General features: G+C 34.2%; 1 protein-coding gene across 8 annotated transcripts in view; it reads right to left on the reverse strand.

The window, feature by feature from the left end:
• Positions 1 to 17837, reverse strand: part of LOC121673349 (A-kinase anchor protein 9-like) — a 107063-nt gene that overhangs the window by 54267 nt on the left and 34959 nt on the right. For 5 of the 8 annotated variants that reach the window (XM_042046583.1, XM_042046586.1, XM_042046584.1 and 2 more), the window contains exons 4-11: positions 11753 to 11806; positions 11175 to 11345; positions 8630 to 8785; positions 7516 to 7713; positions 4385 to 6829; positions 2607 to 2820; positions 1766 to 1845; positions 10 to 145 (exon numbers count right to left, since the gene is read on the reverse strand). In XM_042046583.1, the coding sequence (XP_041902517.1) occupies positions 10 to 145; positions 1766 to 1845; positions 2607 to 2820; positions 4385 to 6829; positions 7516 to 7713; positions 8630 to 8785; positions 11175 to 11345; positions 11753 to 11806 (3454 nt within the window). The remainder of the gene's footprint in view (positions 1 to 9; positions 146 to 1765; positions 1846 to 2606; positions 2821 to 4384; positions 6830 to 7515; positions 7714 to 8629; positions 8786 to 11174; positions 11346 to 11752; positions 11807 to 17837) is intronic. The other 3 variants (XM_042046588.1, XM_042046587.1, XM_042046585.1) reach the window with 2 other exon arrangements.

Below are 17837 nucleotides of genomic sequence, written 5' to 3' on the forward strand. Positions count from 1 at the left end.
AGTCATTACCTTGAGCTTGACCTCTGTATACTGGTAATTCTACACTCAGTTTTTCTTTCCCAGCAGGTTTACAGAAAATTTCCTGCTCCCTATCAGGAGCCTCTACAGCAGCTGAAGAATGTTCATTTTGACTGCCACACAAAACCTGTATAACAAATGAAACAAAGCAAAAAGTAAACAATTTCTTATTATCAATCACAATTCACAGAGAAAACAAGAAAAACAGGAAAGTAGTATTTTGTGAGCATTAACTTCTGTGAAAATTATGGCATAAATGTTCTGTTGAATCATAAGAACCTAGACAATCTTTAAAACTCCTGATAAACAGGTATGAAAAGACTTCTCAGCTAAAGCATAAATGCATATGTTTTCAAATCATTATTTAATTTGGAACTGCCAAGTATTAAAATCTTGCAGAGAAAGGCCTCCTTTATCAATGTGGAAAGCAAATTTACATTGTAAATGTCTCGTTCTCATAAGCTGCAATTTTACTTGGAAGAGGAATTCCCTCCAGCAAAAATTTGTATCTTTTTAGGGATTACATCTCATCTAGTTCTTTAAGTGCTGAACAGATCAGATAAAAGGGTATGGCACAAAAAAGCAAGTAATGAACAGAATACCCTACGTTTGTTGGTGCTATGTGGCCAGCAGAACACTGCCATATTCACAATGGGCAGGCAAACAGAAGATTTATCCATGTGATGTCTAAAGATAAATGATACTTGAAACTGCTTGCTCAAAGCACAGTAGGATTCTTTATTTTAAGATTTTGTACTCAACAAAAAACAAATTCAACTTAAAAAAGTAAAACCATAATTTCTCCGACAGCTCAACAAAGAATCATACAAATAGGCAGCATTTTTCATACTGTGAAGTAACTCATGCCAAGGACTGTCATTCAGCTGCTACCTTCTGTGAGCTATCATGGAGTCCTGCTTAATCTCTCCTATGCTGGATCTCAAGTTTAAAAGTTCTGCTATTCACTTTCCCAAAAAGGTGTTGAAAGAAGTCCAGCTAAGAAGGAAAAAAACCCCCACAAACCACAAACCCCTCAATAGAAGTATTTTAGACTTGAAAACCATGGCTGATAATGAGTGACAAAAGCAGCTTAATTTATCTAGAAATAAGTCTAATAAGTAACTCAATTGATGGTCAAAAATTACCTGTAAGAGCCACCAATTACTACTACTCTACAAAAAAAGATATGGCAAATTATTATTATGGGTGGCTGATATTAGGATAAAGACTAAATATAAGCTTCAATTTTTGACAATAATGTTTATTTACTAAAAACAATACAGACAGTAATTTTTTAGATTGACACTTAAGTCTTTAAAAGGTAAGCTGCAGCTAAGAAAGAAATTACTATCTTATTGCAGATATGAGAGGTGATGTCCTGCACCTCAATATGTGCGCGACATCAGACTCTTGAATCAAAAACATATATCCAGAGACAAAGAGAAAGGAAAAAAGTACTTCCAAACTAGTAGAGATGAGATCAACATTAGTTAGAAGCTTAAGACTATGGTTAGACAAAAGACTTGTCTGGACAAAGACACAAACCAATTTAGGAAAAAAAATACAAAATCTTTTGCAATGCTATTTTGGAAGCCTAGGTTTAGCAGTCTCTATTTTGAGATCAATGCAAAGAAAAAAGCTGCAAAGGAAACCTGCAAAAACAATGTGGAAAAACATGATGACTCACAATAACCATCATTTGTCTTCCAAATTCTCATTTTAAAAAAGGCTTTTTGTTAAGTCTTACCTGAGCCAGCCTGGAACATTCCTCAGTTACAGCTTCATTCAGTTTTTCTATAAGTCTTTGTGTAGATTTCCCTTCATCATCTATGAATACAAATTATTCACATTATTTTTAAACTCTAGATACACAACTTTTCAAAGGCCTAATTTCCTGCCTCAGTGAAGCTGCCTCTTCAGCTTGAAGAAGGGTGTGGTTTTTTGTTCCCCTCTTTATTGTTCCAACACATGGACAGTTTCAATTATTACAGTTGAGCTGCATGTTCTAGAGGAGCAAGACATAAGAAATGGCTTTGTGTATTAGTGACCTCCAGAAGGATAAAAGTGTACAGAAACTACTGGAGGGAGAAGAACTTATGCAAACAAGTTAAACAAGGGCAAAACACGGGATAACAGAAAAAGCTGGGATAGAAAACCATCATGATAACATAAAAACTCACTGAGGCAGAAAGTAGTACCAAAGTTTACCTAAAGTATGCAGGGAGTCAATGCAGCAATTCAAAGAAAAAAGAACAAGTCCAAAAACACTTTGCTGATGCATTTGCTTATTTCACCTTATACGTGAATCTATTATATAGATTTACAATTAATTGAGCTAATACTAACAGGAATCAATGAGTTGTAATACTTTTTATTCCTTATTTTTTAATATACTTTTTTTTCAAGTTACCTCAGTAACAGACTACATGTAATGGCTAAACAGTTTGTTATAAAACCATTTCAAAATGTTATTTAAAAACAATTTATTGGACAGCTAGATGCATAAACTCTTGTGCTTGTTTGGTCGCAGTTTTTTAAGACACTGTTTTTCGTATAGAGCTTCATTCTCATCATATTGGTCAAGTTACCTGCTTGTTGAAATTTCAGGGTCTGGAGCTCCACCTGATGCATTCTTTTAAGATCATTCATCTCTTGTAGATGACTATGAACAAGTTCCTCTTTAAGACTGCAAAGTGCACTCTCTTTTTCTGCTTCCAAAGACTCACGAACTTGGTCTACATGAGCTGAATAAACCAGAGATAGGCAAATCCGCTGTGCTTCCATTTGTAGTTGCAAGTCAGTCTTTGAATAAAAAGACACAAGTTAAAAAGAATGAGAAACAAGAATATAGGAAGACCCATCTTTGGAAACTTCTGAGATTAATAATATGTTGAATGGAATTCTGCATATATGGTATGCATAAGGTAAATTTAAATATACATAGTTTGGAAAATTCAGTTTTAACAAAATAGTAAGACACTTCTTCAACTTAAAATAAAAATCAAATTAAAATCAACAAAACTCAAAACGCTTCCATTTCTATTTTGCAGCAATAAAATCCCAATGAATTTTAACCCAGTGAAGCAAGAGCAGTATCACTACTAACGGAGTAGTTAAGAAAGTGTACTCCAAACACAGAGAAAAGATTGTATTATTAGCAGACCTTAAAAACCTTGATTTCCAAGGCTTGTAGTTCTAGTCTGCACTTTGGGGATGTTATTGCTAAAGAAAAAAGATCTTTGGGATATGCCAACAGGGAGCTGCTTAGAGCTGAAGTTTGAAAAGGTTTTTAGACAGCTCTGGATCACAATGATTTTTAGTTGTATGGCAGGAAATTGTAGGAGCCTTATCACAGCCTTATAAAAAACAAACCAACCGATCAACCAACCAAACAAAAAAGCCTAAAGCAAACCTTCACACAGCTAAAGCTTTTTTTTATAACCTCACAACTGTTTCCAATGTGGCTTTGCTTGTGATTTTTTTCCTTAGGAAATGAATGAACTAAACCACAGTATTAGGCAGTTGGTGGTATTAGTTCACTGTTAGGTGGACTTTTAGAACATGGAAAAAAAAATCTAATAAAGTAGAAGTCTGCTTAACATCTATTTCTACAGAATACTTAGTTGCATACATCTTGCAGCATGTTATTGAACTTCACCAGTGTATATAAATTTAAATTTATATACAGATTTATGATTCCACCACCTAATTAAATACAAGTACCTCAGTACTTAGCTATTTATATGGACAAATAACAATCCTTTCCATATTACCTACAATTAATTTCCAATACCAAGAAATACAAGCAGAATTGCTCCAGCAAAACTTAAGAGAATAGTTAGAATCACACAATATGTGTTCCCATTATCACATCCAGATAAATTTCTTATCAAGTGATAACCACGCAAGCACAAAAAAATTGATAACGTAATATTAGTATTTCACAAGTTTGATATTTCAAAAGTTTGGTCAAACGTGACTGATGACGTTTCATTATTTTTTATATTGTTGAATGAGTAGAGAACTGAAAAAACTTATCACAGAACAAAAAATTGTGTCCAAAATAAATTTTTCCCTTAAGTAAGTGAAATGCTGCATCAAAATATGAAGTGCTCTGGTAGTCCTCTTAGGTTTTTTTTGTTGCTGTTGATTTAATTAAATGTAAGGGAAGAGTATTTTTTCCATTCAAAAAGCATCCTCATACACATTGACTATGATTATAAACCCCTTTCAACCACTGGTCACACTGATACACACCTATACTTCAAAGCAGCCAGCTGGAAAGAATATGATGCAAATTTCCAAATGTGAGCTCCTGCAAATTTTCATAGTTAGAGTATTTTCCATACTTTTTTATGTAACATACCTGTTCTGATTTTAAGGCATCCACTTGCTGCTGAAGGTTATTTTCACTCTGTGTAATGGCTATCAACGATGTTTCCTCCGGCAGCCTGTCTGGTGTCCCATGCAAATGTTCCACAAGAAACTGCTGTTCTGGTTTCAGCATTTGCTGGACTGCCTTCCTTTTTGTTACCTCATGACTGCAGTCTTTCCTAGAACTTAGATTACCTCTTATATTTATTCTTTCATCATCTTTACTCCTCGAACCAGGGGATTTATTCCTACTTTCAGATGCTGGAGTAGCAGTCTTTAGAGATTTTCCTTTAGAGCATTTTGTCTTAGAGTCATTACTACTACTATTTGTTCTCTGAACATGACTAATTGTGACTTCTAGTTCTTTACATTTTACTAGAATTTGCTCTTTCTCATCTTTTAAAGATTTGACTTCTTCATTTAAATGACAGATTTCACTATCCTTTGACCTTAATTGTTCAGAGAGATCAGAAAGTCTTCGGGATAATTCCACTTTCTCACGCTGAGTAACCTGAAGCTTTTCCATAAGTTCCATGGCATCTTTCTCAACAACTTCTCCAGCCTCAAATATGTCTTCCCTGGACACCTTTATTTCTTTACTCCCTTCAAAATCAGAGGATTTAGTTTTAAATAAAACTGGTCTATTGCTTTGTAAGTGGCAGAGTTTTTCATTCAAAGCTTTGAGTTTGCTTTTATATTCTGCTTCCTGCTTTTTCTTGCTCTCTTCTAACTCAGTTTTTGCCTTCAGAAGACTTGCACATTCTTTCTGCAGTTCGTTATAACTAGCTTCAAGTTTTTTCTCAGTCAATGAAAAGGTACTCTTCTGCCTTTCAGTATCCTCTTGGAGGAAACTGTTTTGGTTTTTAAGTTGCTCGTTTTCAGTAATCAGCTTTTCTATTCTTTTTTGCAAGTCAAAAATTTCTGTCTTAGAGGTAACACTACTGTTACAAAGTATGTTTCCTTCAGAGCTTACCAACATATTTTTTAATTTCTCTTCCAGAGTTTTGTTTTCCCCCTTAAGAACATTATTTTGTGTTTCTAGTTCTGAACATTTTTTTTGAAGGCTATCTTCTCTCTCCCTCATTTGTTCCTGCATCAACTCAGTTTTAAGCTGCAGCTCTTGTATTTCCTGTTCAAGGGTACCCTTCTCTTTTTCCTCTTGCCTAAGCACTTCAATCTCCTTCTCCAGTTCATGGATTTGAAGTGTCATTTCTTCAGATTTAGAATTTACAATAGACTGCTGTATATCTTTCAGGTTCGTAATCTCTAGTATCAACTGATTTTGCTTTGTGATTAAGTTGTCCTTTTCATATTGCATGGCTTCTATCTTTTGACTCATTTCATTCTGTACTTCATCTAACTGCTGTTTATGGTGCATATTCAAGTTGTGTTTAAGGCTTTCCATGTTCACCATGTGCTCTTTCTCTAAGTCTTCTTTAAGCCTGGAAAGTTCCTCTTCATGACTAAACAGAAGTTTTGTTCTCAATCTCTCTAATTCTGCTTCTTGCGATTCTGCCATCCTGTCCAAAACTGCATCCTTCTCCCTTTCTAGCATTTCAAGTTTTATTTTGTAATTCGTGATTTCTGCCTCATGTTTTAATTCCAAATCCTTCCTAAACTCAGAGGCAGAAGTCAGCTGAGTTTTTAAATCTTCAATCACAAACTGGTATTTTTCAGCTTCATTTAATCTACATTCCATATCCACTATAGTTTGCTTGGCTCTTTGAACCTGCTCTCTTGAAAAATTCAGTTCTTGAAGAAGATCTTCAATTCTAGTTTGTTGAAGAGATTTCTCTGTCGCGATAATTTCCATCTGTTGTGACAACTCTTGCTTTATTTTTTCCCTTTCTTTATCAGCATCTTGCAATTTCACATTCAATTCATTAATTCTAATATTCATTAAATGAATTTGATCTTTATTAACATTCTCATTAAAACACAGACTTGAAGTTTTCTCCAATTCTACTTTTTGTTGCAAAAGACGCTGTTCTATTTCCACTGTATGTTGCTTAATTAATTCTTGCTTCATTTGTACAATCTGCTGGCCATGCATTTCATCTAATTCAGCCTGAAGTTGTGCCAGTCTCCTTTGTGTTTCTAATTCCATTTTTTGCACAATGTCAGCTTCAGACTGGCTGTCTTTGTAACATCGTTTCTGCAGTTCCTCCACAGTTCCCATTAATTGTTTTATTTCATCAGAACACTGCCTTTCTTTTTGTTTGTAGGTGGTAAGTTCAACTTTCATATTACTTATCTGCTGGTTCCTTAGTGAAATCTCTTCTTTCAATTCTTCAAGTAATTTACTGACATCTGATAATTTTTGCTTAAGCTCAAATGAATTTTTTTCCTCTTCTCCAAGTTTTGCTTCCAGCTCTTCAACTAATGCTTCTTTTTCTTGTAATTTATTCAAATCTTCTCCCTCTTTTTTCTGTTTATCCTTTAAAAAAATGAGGAAAACCATGTCCTTATTTTTAGCTAATTATCTGAACATGTAAGAGTATTTCCAGACTTAGCTATTTAGTCTTTCTTAGAAGGCTAGAGAGGCTATGTTAGTTATAAAACATAAATATAAATTATTTGTTGACCTCATTTGGAGGTTTCCTGCACCCTTGGAATATCTGAGAACCCCTACCCCACCCATGTCATCATGCCCCTCCCCTACTCTTTCCAACCCCCTGTGTCTCTATCACTTTTAACATTTAATTTTTTTAGGTGGTTTTAAAATGTTTTTCATGAAGGATAATAAAAAAAAGTACACAAAGGAAAAAATTAATTCTCCTCTACTTAATGCAGAGAAGAATGTTCAAGCAGGTAATTTAGTGAGTTTTTTTGAAAAGAACGTCATTTATTGAAGGTGTTTTTAACATACAGTATAGTTTCATAATTTGCTCTAAATATTTCTACAACTTTTAAAAACATAATTCATAACACTGAAGTAAAATTTCTGAATTTAAATTATATACATATTGTGTTAGTTAACAGAAGCAGTGTCAAAAACTTAAAATCTTTGTATGCATTCTATGCAGCATACTCATTACCTGTGCTTTGGCTTTTTTATTGCAAAGGAATTACAAAATCCTGGAAAGTGTTTAGGAAAAGAGAACTTTATAGTAAGGAACATACCATTTCATATGTCATGATTTTCTCTTGAAGATGCACAATCTGCTCTTCAAACTCTTCATTCTTTTTTTGATAATTCTTAAGCAGACATTCTTGTTCTTCTAGCTGTTGCTGATGTGAAAGTATCTGTTGCTTGGCTTGCAATAAATCAGCAGCTGTGCAACTGTGGCTGCTGTTCCTTAGGGCTTCGCTTGCCTGCAACTTGAATGTTAAAGAAACAAAACCTAAAATAAATCAGGTTTTTCAGAAACAGCTTACGCTGTACAGAACTAGTGATCTTTACTTTCCTCTTCCACGTCACAAGCCCAAAGATTTCTAAGTTCTTTTAGAGGAGCTGAAACATTCTTATTCATTTGGGATGGCCACCCAATAAAAAGATATTTCATATTAATTAAATATTCACGGTGAGCTAACATAGGACAGTAGCATCTCAGATACATCACTAAGTAGTAAAACTAACTAGTTGCAGCTATGGAGCCCATAATCAGATTTTTCATCATAAAATCCCAGGCTTCAGAATATAATCCACTTGAAGCTCAAAATAAGCTATATAATGTACTCAAACAGCATGAAATATTACAGTATTCAACTGCAACACCGCAAGGTATAGTCTGCGTGCCTACGGCACCTCAATCACCATGCTTTTTAGAAGAAATGTTTCTCTGCAGTTTCACTGTTATTTAAATTACCTTTTAATAACACCACAACGGCAGCTTTTATCCAAAATATAATAAAATATATAAGGAGTGTGAAGCTGCGGCCCATGGAAGTTGATGGCTGGATGTTTTGATTTCAAAGGGAACATTTCTGCCCAAAGCTCTGAGATTATGCAAGTGTTTTTCCCCGGATAGCTGCCATAATTCAGTATTTATCAGAAGCTATTACCACATAGTAGGAAAGAAAACAGAATAATATCTACCATTTTATAGTTAATTATTACAGTAAAACAGGTACTATAACAACAACTGTAGGACCAGGAAAATGACTGCTGATCTATACTGCGAGACTGATTTTAAAAAAATGCATTAAAAATTTTTCTGCAGGAACTATTTATGGAGCCTCCAAAGTGACACCTATTTTCAAACCCAAATAAATTTTGGTAGCTGTATTAACTTACATGCTGAAACTGAATTTGCAGTTTTTGACTTTGCTCAGTAAGCTCCAAGAACTCCCTCATGGTTTCATCCTTTTCTTTCCGGGCCTGCTGTAGGTTAGTAGTGAGCTGAGTGATAATGTCATCTCTTTTCTTGATAGCAGCTTCAAATTCTTGCAGCTATAAAAGATAAAATTTAAAGTATTAATGCATGTGAAAACCACAGACAAAAAATACTAGCTAATTTTAGTTAAGTAGGAGTAAGTCATCCCTAACCTCTCTGTTTAAAAGGTGTCTCACTAGTAGAGCTTTTGTATTTTCACAAACTCTACTTGTAAAAATTTCAGAAACAGCGTTTTTCCCCCTCATTGAACAATACATGATGTCTCCATAGAATACAGTTATCAAATAAAAAAATCTTAACTTTTAAGAAGGTTGATTAGTTTACTATATAACTTACTTTTAAAATAAAAAGTGTGCCCACATAAATAAACCACCATAAAGGAAGTCAGAATATCTACTAATAGTGTTTAAGCAATTTTGTACAACTACTCATGTTCACACACTTTTCCCACAATAAATGCAAGTTATATCATCTCTCACTTGAAGTGCAAAAAATAGCATTCATTGTACTAAAGCATGTAATAGATACCATGCAGTATCCTACACTGTAAACCCAGGGAAACCATTCATAACTACATGAGAAAATCCGATCAATCTGCAAAATGGATATAGCATATTTAATAGATGAATCACCTGTCATTTGGAATGATGAAGAAATTATGAGTACAAAAAAATTCTCTGCAACTGTTTTTTTTTTTTGTAGGATTACACTCAAGCAGTTAGAAATTCTACAATATTAATTGGCAATATTTTTGTGTACATTTATATAAACATGTTTCTTGGTATAAAGTCCCTTTTTCAATTTGAACTCATTTAAGGCTAGTGGAAGCCTTGTCTCTACACATTGCAAATTTCTTAAACCATTAGTCATCTGTAACTGTTTTGTTTACAATGTTCTCAAAAAAACCTTCACTGAGTTACGTGCTGAATCTCTTGGCTGTTAACATGGTAATGCTTCCTGATAAAGTTCTTTTTAGAACACTGGAGTCAACTCCTACTTTAAAAGCACAGGCCTAATGGAAATAGTAGATGTTTGTTATAGTAGGGAAAATTAGGAACAGATCAGGAACATAAGTGTGCTACACCTTCGCATTTGCATCTGCTCAATGAAATTGAATAAGTAAATATGTCAGTTCCAAAGCACACCATGTTATATAATTTCCAGCTTTTTAAATTCAATCTCTGTTCTTGACAAACAGGCAGAATTAAAGCACACAACTATCTTCCCCACTCCCCTTTTGTAATTCTTTTGTTTCTTCTGAAAAATAAAGCATATGCATTTTTTAACTGAGATACTATGCACTGTACCACTATTACACAAAAATATACTGCAACTATTAAAATATTATAGTACCACAGCCCCAAACCCGAAAACACTCAATTTTTTAAAATATATTTTTATTTTATTTTAAAAATTATAATTATAGCCATTTAAAAAATGCAAACAGTTTCACCCCCGACTTTTTCAGGAAAAACTAACAGCAGTTACAATCATTAGAAGCACTTATTTTCTTTATTATGCTATAATTATGACTATTATGTTTAGCACAACAGATACAAGACATAGTAATTAAAATTCAATGCTGGACAAAGAAATAATAAACCACCTCTTTTGGGGCAACCACTTAACTGGTGCTATGGCAGATAAAATGACACCTATTATCACAGATAAAATACAAATAATAATAATAATAGTGCAACAATAGTGCAATAATAATGGTGAAAATAACTGAATATCAGAACTTTTCTTTTATTCTATAGTACTTTGCAAAAAAATAGCAAAATACAGTGACATGACCTGAATCCAAATAGGAGAGAGACAAGTTAGACATAAAGCACAACAAAGTACTGACTTGAGTGCATTGCACCGCAGGCTTAAACTGGAAGGGTATTCTTTACTTTAAAACTTAAGTGTATATTCCAATGGTATTTCTAAATAAGAAATGCTTTCCAGTAAACCCAAATTATTAGGTGTTATAAATTAAAACATTCTTGCACTGTTGTTTTTGTATTTCAGACTGTGAAGTCTGACATAAAAATACATTTTGGTTCAGTTATATTATTCCTTAGGGAGTAAAACCTGAGGTTTTTTGATCTTGGAGGAACAGGAAGATATTAAAGTCTTTGCATAAAAGTCTTTGCATAACTGGAGAAGAATTAGGGCTTTTCTTGAAAATTGTGCTTCCATTCCTAATTTGAAGAAACTCAATGCAAAGACAATTTGAATTTTAGTCACAAAATACAGAGAAAAAGGACACACAATGGAAATGCCATTCAAAGTAATAGAACATGGTATATAATTGAAAGAAATTATGTGTAATTAATTCTATGTCACATACTGAGTGCATTCTGAACAGCTGCCATTAGTGTGAACTCCTTCCGGTGATGCTCTGCATTTTTGCATGTAACCAAATAGCAAGTAGAAAGCAACATAAGGTAATTATACCTGTTGCAATCCTTCTGTGCCATAGGCTGCCCTCATTTCTTCTATCTCTCTGCTTAGTTCTTCAATCTCTTGTTGTTTCCCAGACAATTGATTCTCCATCACCTCTAGCTGTGTGTGTGAGTGCTGCATTCCATGCTCTGAATGAATGTCTCCAACTCCAAATTCTTCTTCCTAAATCAATCCAAGCTTCTTTACATGCCAATTTTTATGCTTTATCACAGTAAGTAAAGTCAAATATCAAATTCTGTACCAAATGCCACCTTAGAACACTAACATACAATACAGCATCAAAGATCTTATTGCCATGGTAACCTCCTTTGTTAGTATAATTCACACCTCAAAAGCACTGACACAAAATGTTTCTGCGAGTTGTGCTCTATAACCTTAGCCTTAATAGATGGAGTAAATTGGTTTGCATTTCAAGTTTAATGATACACTATATTAATATAGCAAACAATGCAGATGCAGAGCACAGCATGCAAAATAAAGTATTAGTCAGCAACACAGTTTTTGTTCAAAACAAATTGAGGTGTTTAGTATTCTCCATTAGTATTACGATTCAATTTGCAATACTGTACCCTGATTAAGTCTGCAGGTATAGCTGTTCTTGTCACAAAACTGCAACCATTTACCTGTATAAAGACAATTTCTAAATACATTATTTGAAATAAGGCTTGATTTCTATTTCCCACTTACTTGAATCTTATGTGGCAATTTCTGCAGACCCATGGGAATTGTTATGCTACAAAAATTTACTTCATTTGAAACATAAAACAGCTTTCTATATAGCAAATTGCATCAAAGTAAGCATAGAAAACACATAAAACGCCCAAAATTGCAAAAAATAAATACTATTGTCTAAAACCAAAAACCTTATTACAAATCAGCATCTAGAGAAAACAAAGGAGTTCAGATTTAAAGGTCAATGCAAAGCTTTCTCTTTTAAATCATTAAAATACAATACTATAGCATTTTAAATTATAGGTTTAATATTTTTATATATTACTAAACATAGTTATGCTTTCTGAAAGATTTTTATTCACCATGAGATTTAGTCTTTCTGAAAGTCACCTATCTCTTGATAGGGGATGAAAGGCTGTACCACAGATCTTCATTCTCAATTTGAAGGAATTTTGTGAAATAGAAAAAGAGCAGAAATGATACATTTGACATAAGACATTTGAAAACAAATCCTCTTTCACTCACCTAACACTGCAAGCCCTTTCAGCTTCTACAAGAATTTTGGTTCTACTGACGGTGCAAACCAAAACCGGCAAATCTCCAAAAGGCAAGCACAAGCCAAAGTAGCAGTTACAAGTAAAAAAAAAAAATCCAAATGAAAAGAACATGCTGCGTATACATGAGTAATGATCAAACAGACAGGCAGGCTTTTAAAACAGCAGACCAATGTTCAAAAATGAGAAAGCAAGAACAACTGCATTTCTCCTCGGAGCTGTTTATTACATCAGAGCCTGAAACAAAAATAAAGGTACTAGAAATGGAAAGGCAACATAGTATTTCAGACCCAAATACTATGTTTAAATCAAAAAAAGAAGCTGTACTGCTCAGATGTCTGCCATAGCCTAGATCAGGGCTTACTTACAAATAACTATCATGCCTGAGCAAATCAATAAGTGCACTGTTATAAATGGGATCAATACAGTCACTGAATTTGTATTAAGCAAATGAATAAATCTGCATTAGAGAATTTGCACAGCTGACACAGTGCCCTTTCAATTTCTGACTTTCTCAGTAAAAACAAGACACCACAGAGATTACTACCTTCGTTTAGAAAGAATAAAGAAAATTGCAGCAAACAGCAACTCATAGAGTCACTGTGTATCATTTGTGTATTGCCAGATGTTTGCTCTATGTTCAGACACACAAATGTCTACGCAGTGCCTGGCACCAATGTCTTTATTCAGATTTTGGCGCATGTCCCGGATTAACAACACTAGCAGTTTAATAGAAACTATTATGAAATCCTTCCTTTCCCCCTTTGTAACTCATATTTTATTTAGGCTTAATTGATAAAGATACAGTGTACAATCATTGTAATCTACCACAGTGGATACATTTCTCTTCCCATGAATCATGGCTATGTACAACTACCAGAGACACTTTATAACAAGAGCTAATAGGAAAGACATAAAAGTCTTTTCTCATTAGCTGTTCCAGGCTCCTCAGCAGCGGAAAATTCTACAAAAGACCTTTAACTTATAAAAGGGATTTTGCTACACACATTCAAAACAACTGTCTGTAATGTCAGAAATGTTGCTCCATTTCACAGAAATCTAACTCTTCGACATCACGCAAGTGATGCACACGGTAACATGGTAGTCCATGCTGTTTCTCATCTGATACCTTCTTTCAAATGCCTTACATCTTCTGGCAAAGTGCAAGTGGAAACATGACAAGGCAACAAATTGCACTGTAATCTGTGAAAAAAAACCGAGACAGACAGCCACAGCAGGGTGCTGTGTTGATGGAAACCTTGGGAGCAGCTTGGCAACCCCTGGCATGACAAATTCTGCTGTGTAAGAGCAGACAGACAGTCCGTAATGAGTTATTAGCTTCAAAATATCTTTATTTAAAATTAATTTTCCACTCATCTGAAATATATGAATTCAGTAGTTCAGATGCCAACTTGAGTGTTAGTAGATGGCTACACAAGGCCTGCAGGATTCCTGTGTTTTGACCTATGGTCCCAGTGATTTACCCATTTAGAGACCTTCTGCAAGTCTATAAACACTCTTAATGTAGATTCTTATAATTTCCTCTTTAAAAGCTTTGCAGTTCACCTTTAACACTGAAACATCCTTATGCCTTAATTACCTATGATGTGCTTAGTTACATACCTCAGGAAACAATTAAACATTGAAAGAATCAAACCACATACCATTTTAACATAATGAAACCAAGAAGTAACAAGAGCTCTGGATAAAATTGCATAAGCAAATAATCACAAAATAAGAACAGATTAAATTTTACAATACATTACTCAGCAGCCACAGTTTTGGTGAACAAAAGATATGAAACAAGTGAAGCTTAAGGAAGTCTCTCAAAGGACATTCTGTCTGATTGTTCTTCCTGTCTAGCATTTTGAAAATAATTCACAGAAAAAATATTTAATATTAAAAAGTAAAATATAATCTGTAGTCTATTGGCTAAAAATAAAGGTTTCATTTATAGGGCATCAGTTAATACATAGCTTAAGGCAAATGAAAGGAATCTTCTTTCTGAGAAACAAGGAAAACCAACTTCCATCACTGAATTAAGGCAGTGATTCATGACAATTGCCACCAGAGGTCAGGATTACATTCATGAAATCACTGTACTCTGTTTAATGTTCCTTAGACCTTGGAAAACCTGAAATTGTACCTCAAAAACAGCAGTAGTAATATATAATGTGTAACTACTTACAACATTATTACCATTACTACAGAGATTTCCCCTTATAAATAATAAATTCATGCTCAGCATAAATCAATACATACTGTTTTGCTTAAAAGACTTGTTTGATTTGGTAGTAGAAACATACAGAAGTATCTGGAACAGATTAACAATTTTACCTCATCTTTTCTTTCCCTCTCCACCCTTTCTTGTACATTTTGGACATCTGAATCCTTCATAAAAAATAATATTTAGACCTTGAACACTGCTTTTCAATGTTCTTAGCCTCTCCTCAATTTTCTAGTTATGTCACAACTGACTACATGAAACTTAGCTAAAATTAGGAATTAGGTCAACTTGGGCAAATGCATTTCAGTGTATTTTGGGGGCTTGGTGGGGGAGGGTTTATATGCCATGAACAAAAGCCATTTTCAGTTCGTGATGAAAATCGTTACAATCCTGTAATATAACTAAGGTTAGTAACTTCCAAAGGAGAACAATTGATGACTTTTTCAAATACCATGGCTTAATAAATATTTCCATATATTAGAAGAACAGCAACAGGTTTCTTTATGCAGTAGTTAAGGTTGAGGTATAGAATTTAATTAAAATTTAAAAAAACAAACAACTTTCTAGAATTCATATTGACCCTCTTTTCAGAGATATACTTTGCAAATTGGAGAGTCAAGAAGAGACAAAAAAAAATCAGGTGAAACAGTTTTTCAGTTATACCATAAAATTGAGGCATATGGAAAATGTATGGGGGCAACTTTACCTTACACAATTACAAAATCCCCCAAAATTCTAACTGTTGGAAAAAGCCTAATTTGCCTTAGTTCTGAGTTCAAACCACAATCTTAAATAGCTAACCACCATTATAATTTAAGACTAGGCAGGTAAGTGTCATTGTTGCTAAAATTCAGGAATTTGTCCCAAAAGACAAGCTTGTCATATGAAGGATTTATCAGTCGTCAGTTGGCTACAACCTTGACAGTATAGGTATTAGAAAGGTGGCTGAGCAAAACCAAACAAAAGACTGTATTTTTAATAAATTTCCTTCAAGACAAAAATTCTAATATAAACATACCTTCAGTTTTGCTTAGACAACTGTACTGCCTTATAATTTTGTGTATGGTAAGTCTCCTAAAGAGGGAAATACTTATCACTGAATTTTATCCAATTCCTCAAGAGAAAGGGCTGAAGAATTAAAACCATCTGATTTAATTCATCAACTGCAACAAAACAAATTATTTATGACCTATTTGAATTTGAAGCACGACAACCACAATTCAACTTAATTTCTGTCAAAACCACTAAAAATAATACAGATGTTCTAATCAATAAGGAAAAAGATGGATCAACAGGCCTATGTCTCTTCAAATATGGGGTTTCTTAGAGTTCTGAAAAGGAAATAATGTCTTTGAAAAAAACCTAAGCTCAATATTTTACATATCTGCATAATAATGCTGATACAAGGAAAATTTAATTTATTCTCATCTTCTTCAACTGAAAAGGTTTCAGGTAATTTTATTTACAGTACGTCCATGAACAGAAGCAGAGCTTTTAATAATAAAAGTAACATCACAGGTGATATGAAACATATTGAAACATCAGCTCCTAAAATATCTGCATTCCTAAATGTGATGTCTCCTCATTTCAGATACCAACCAATTGTAATGAACAGGAATTAAAAAAAGTTTATTAGAAAAGATGGCAATTCTGACGACTTGAGCTTGATCTTCACCAGAGCCAGTATCATGCTACTATTCACTAGTTTTGTGTTGTCTACTTATGTCTTAGAAAATAACTCTCAGCAAGGTAAAAAGTCTTTCTGCAGGAATAAGAACTGCCTAGTAATGCATTTTTTAGGAAATCTGTAATTTTTTTAAGGGATATTAAGACTGCAGTTCTGTTGTCTTCAGTATCTGAAAAATTGCTCCCTAATATCCTCTGCAGGTATCTATGGAAATATTTCAAGAATGAAGGAGGTAAAAATTAAGTGTTTAGATGTGAAACTTCATGTTAAAATGAGAGCTTTAAATTTAACTGAAACTGAAGCCCCAAAACATTAAAATCAGAACACATCCACAGTTACCATGAGACATTTACCAGATGTTTTCTGCATCCTGCTGCCCTGTGCAAAGACATGCTTCCTTCAGCATTTGCAATTCAGTCTCCAGCACTGCTTCCTACCACCTCAGAAGTGATCAAAATTTCAGCCATATTTCATCATATACATAATATGTCTCACTTGTAAAAATACATGGATATCAATGACATTGTCAACTGTTTTCAAGGGTTCACTCTTCACATACCACAAATTCCATTTAAAAGTAATCACATACCATGGTGATGCATATTCTAAAAAGGTGCACTGTGGTCATGGCAGTTCTTCAAAAGTATGTCTGCTATACTCTCAATGGCAAACAGCAATGAGATTCATTTGACTACTTCATCCCCTCTTACTTGTTGCTTAGCTTAAGATTCTGGGTGTGTTTGTTCTAAAGTGTTTAGCACAGAGAACTGCAAAATAAAACCCTGACTGTCTCTTCACAAAGTGATTGATTGAGACATGAAAAATTAGATTTTTAAACTGAAAACAATTCTTACTGTATTCAGATGTTCCATGACTATTTCTTGCTGGCTCGTTCTTGACCAACATTTATGCATGAGGTAGTTTACTCCTTACAAACATAACTGTTTTATCTGACAGGACCCAAGTTCCATACACACAACTACCCTTCAGTGTGACAGAGATGAGCTGTAGGCACCAAAATGTGGGCTGACTCTGGCTAGCAGATAAGGCCCCGCTCCAGTCACTCACTCCCCCACCAGCAGGGTGGAGGAGAGAATTGGAAGGGCAAAAGTAACTCACCTTCATGGGCTAAGATACAGTCAGCTTAGTAAGTGAAAGAAAACAAACCAGCCAAACAACAAGTGATGCTCAGGCACTCACTCACCATCTCCCACCAGCAGACTGACACTCAGCCAGTCACTGAGGCTGCTTTGAAACTCATTAAAATGTAATTGACTTGTTAAATAGTCTCTCACAGAAAATTAGTTGAGATTATGCACAGCCACTACTCCCATGGCAATACAAAGCATTAATACGACCTTAAGGATGACATTGCTACAATAGTTTATGTATATATTGCATTATTTATTATAGTAGCCATCCCATTATGGAGTTGACATAATGCTTGCTTTAATGGTACATTGATCATACCAGTAATAACATGCAACAGCTTTGTCCATAATATCACATCTGCT

The sequence above is a fragment of the Corvus kubaryi genome, unplaced genomic scaffold (genome assembly GCF_017639235.1).
Source record: "Corvus kubaryi isolate FWS band 111438036 unplaced genomic scaffold, C.kubaryi_AGA036_p1.0 65362, whole genome shotgun sequence".
Taxonomy (NCBI): Eukaryota; Metazoa; Chordata; class Aves; order Passeriformes; family Corvidae; genus Corvus; species Corvus kubaryi.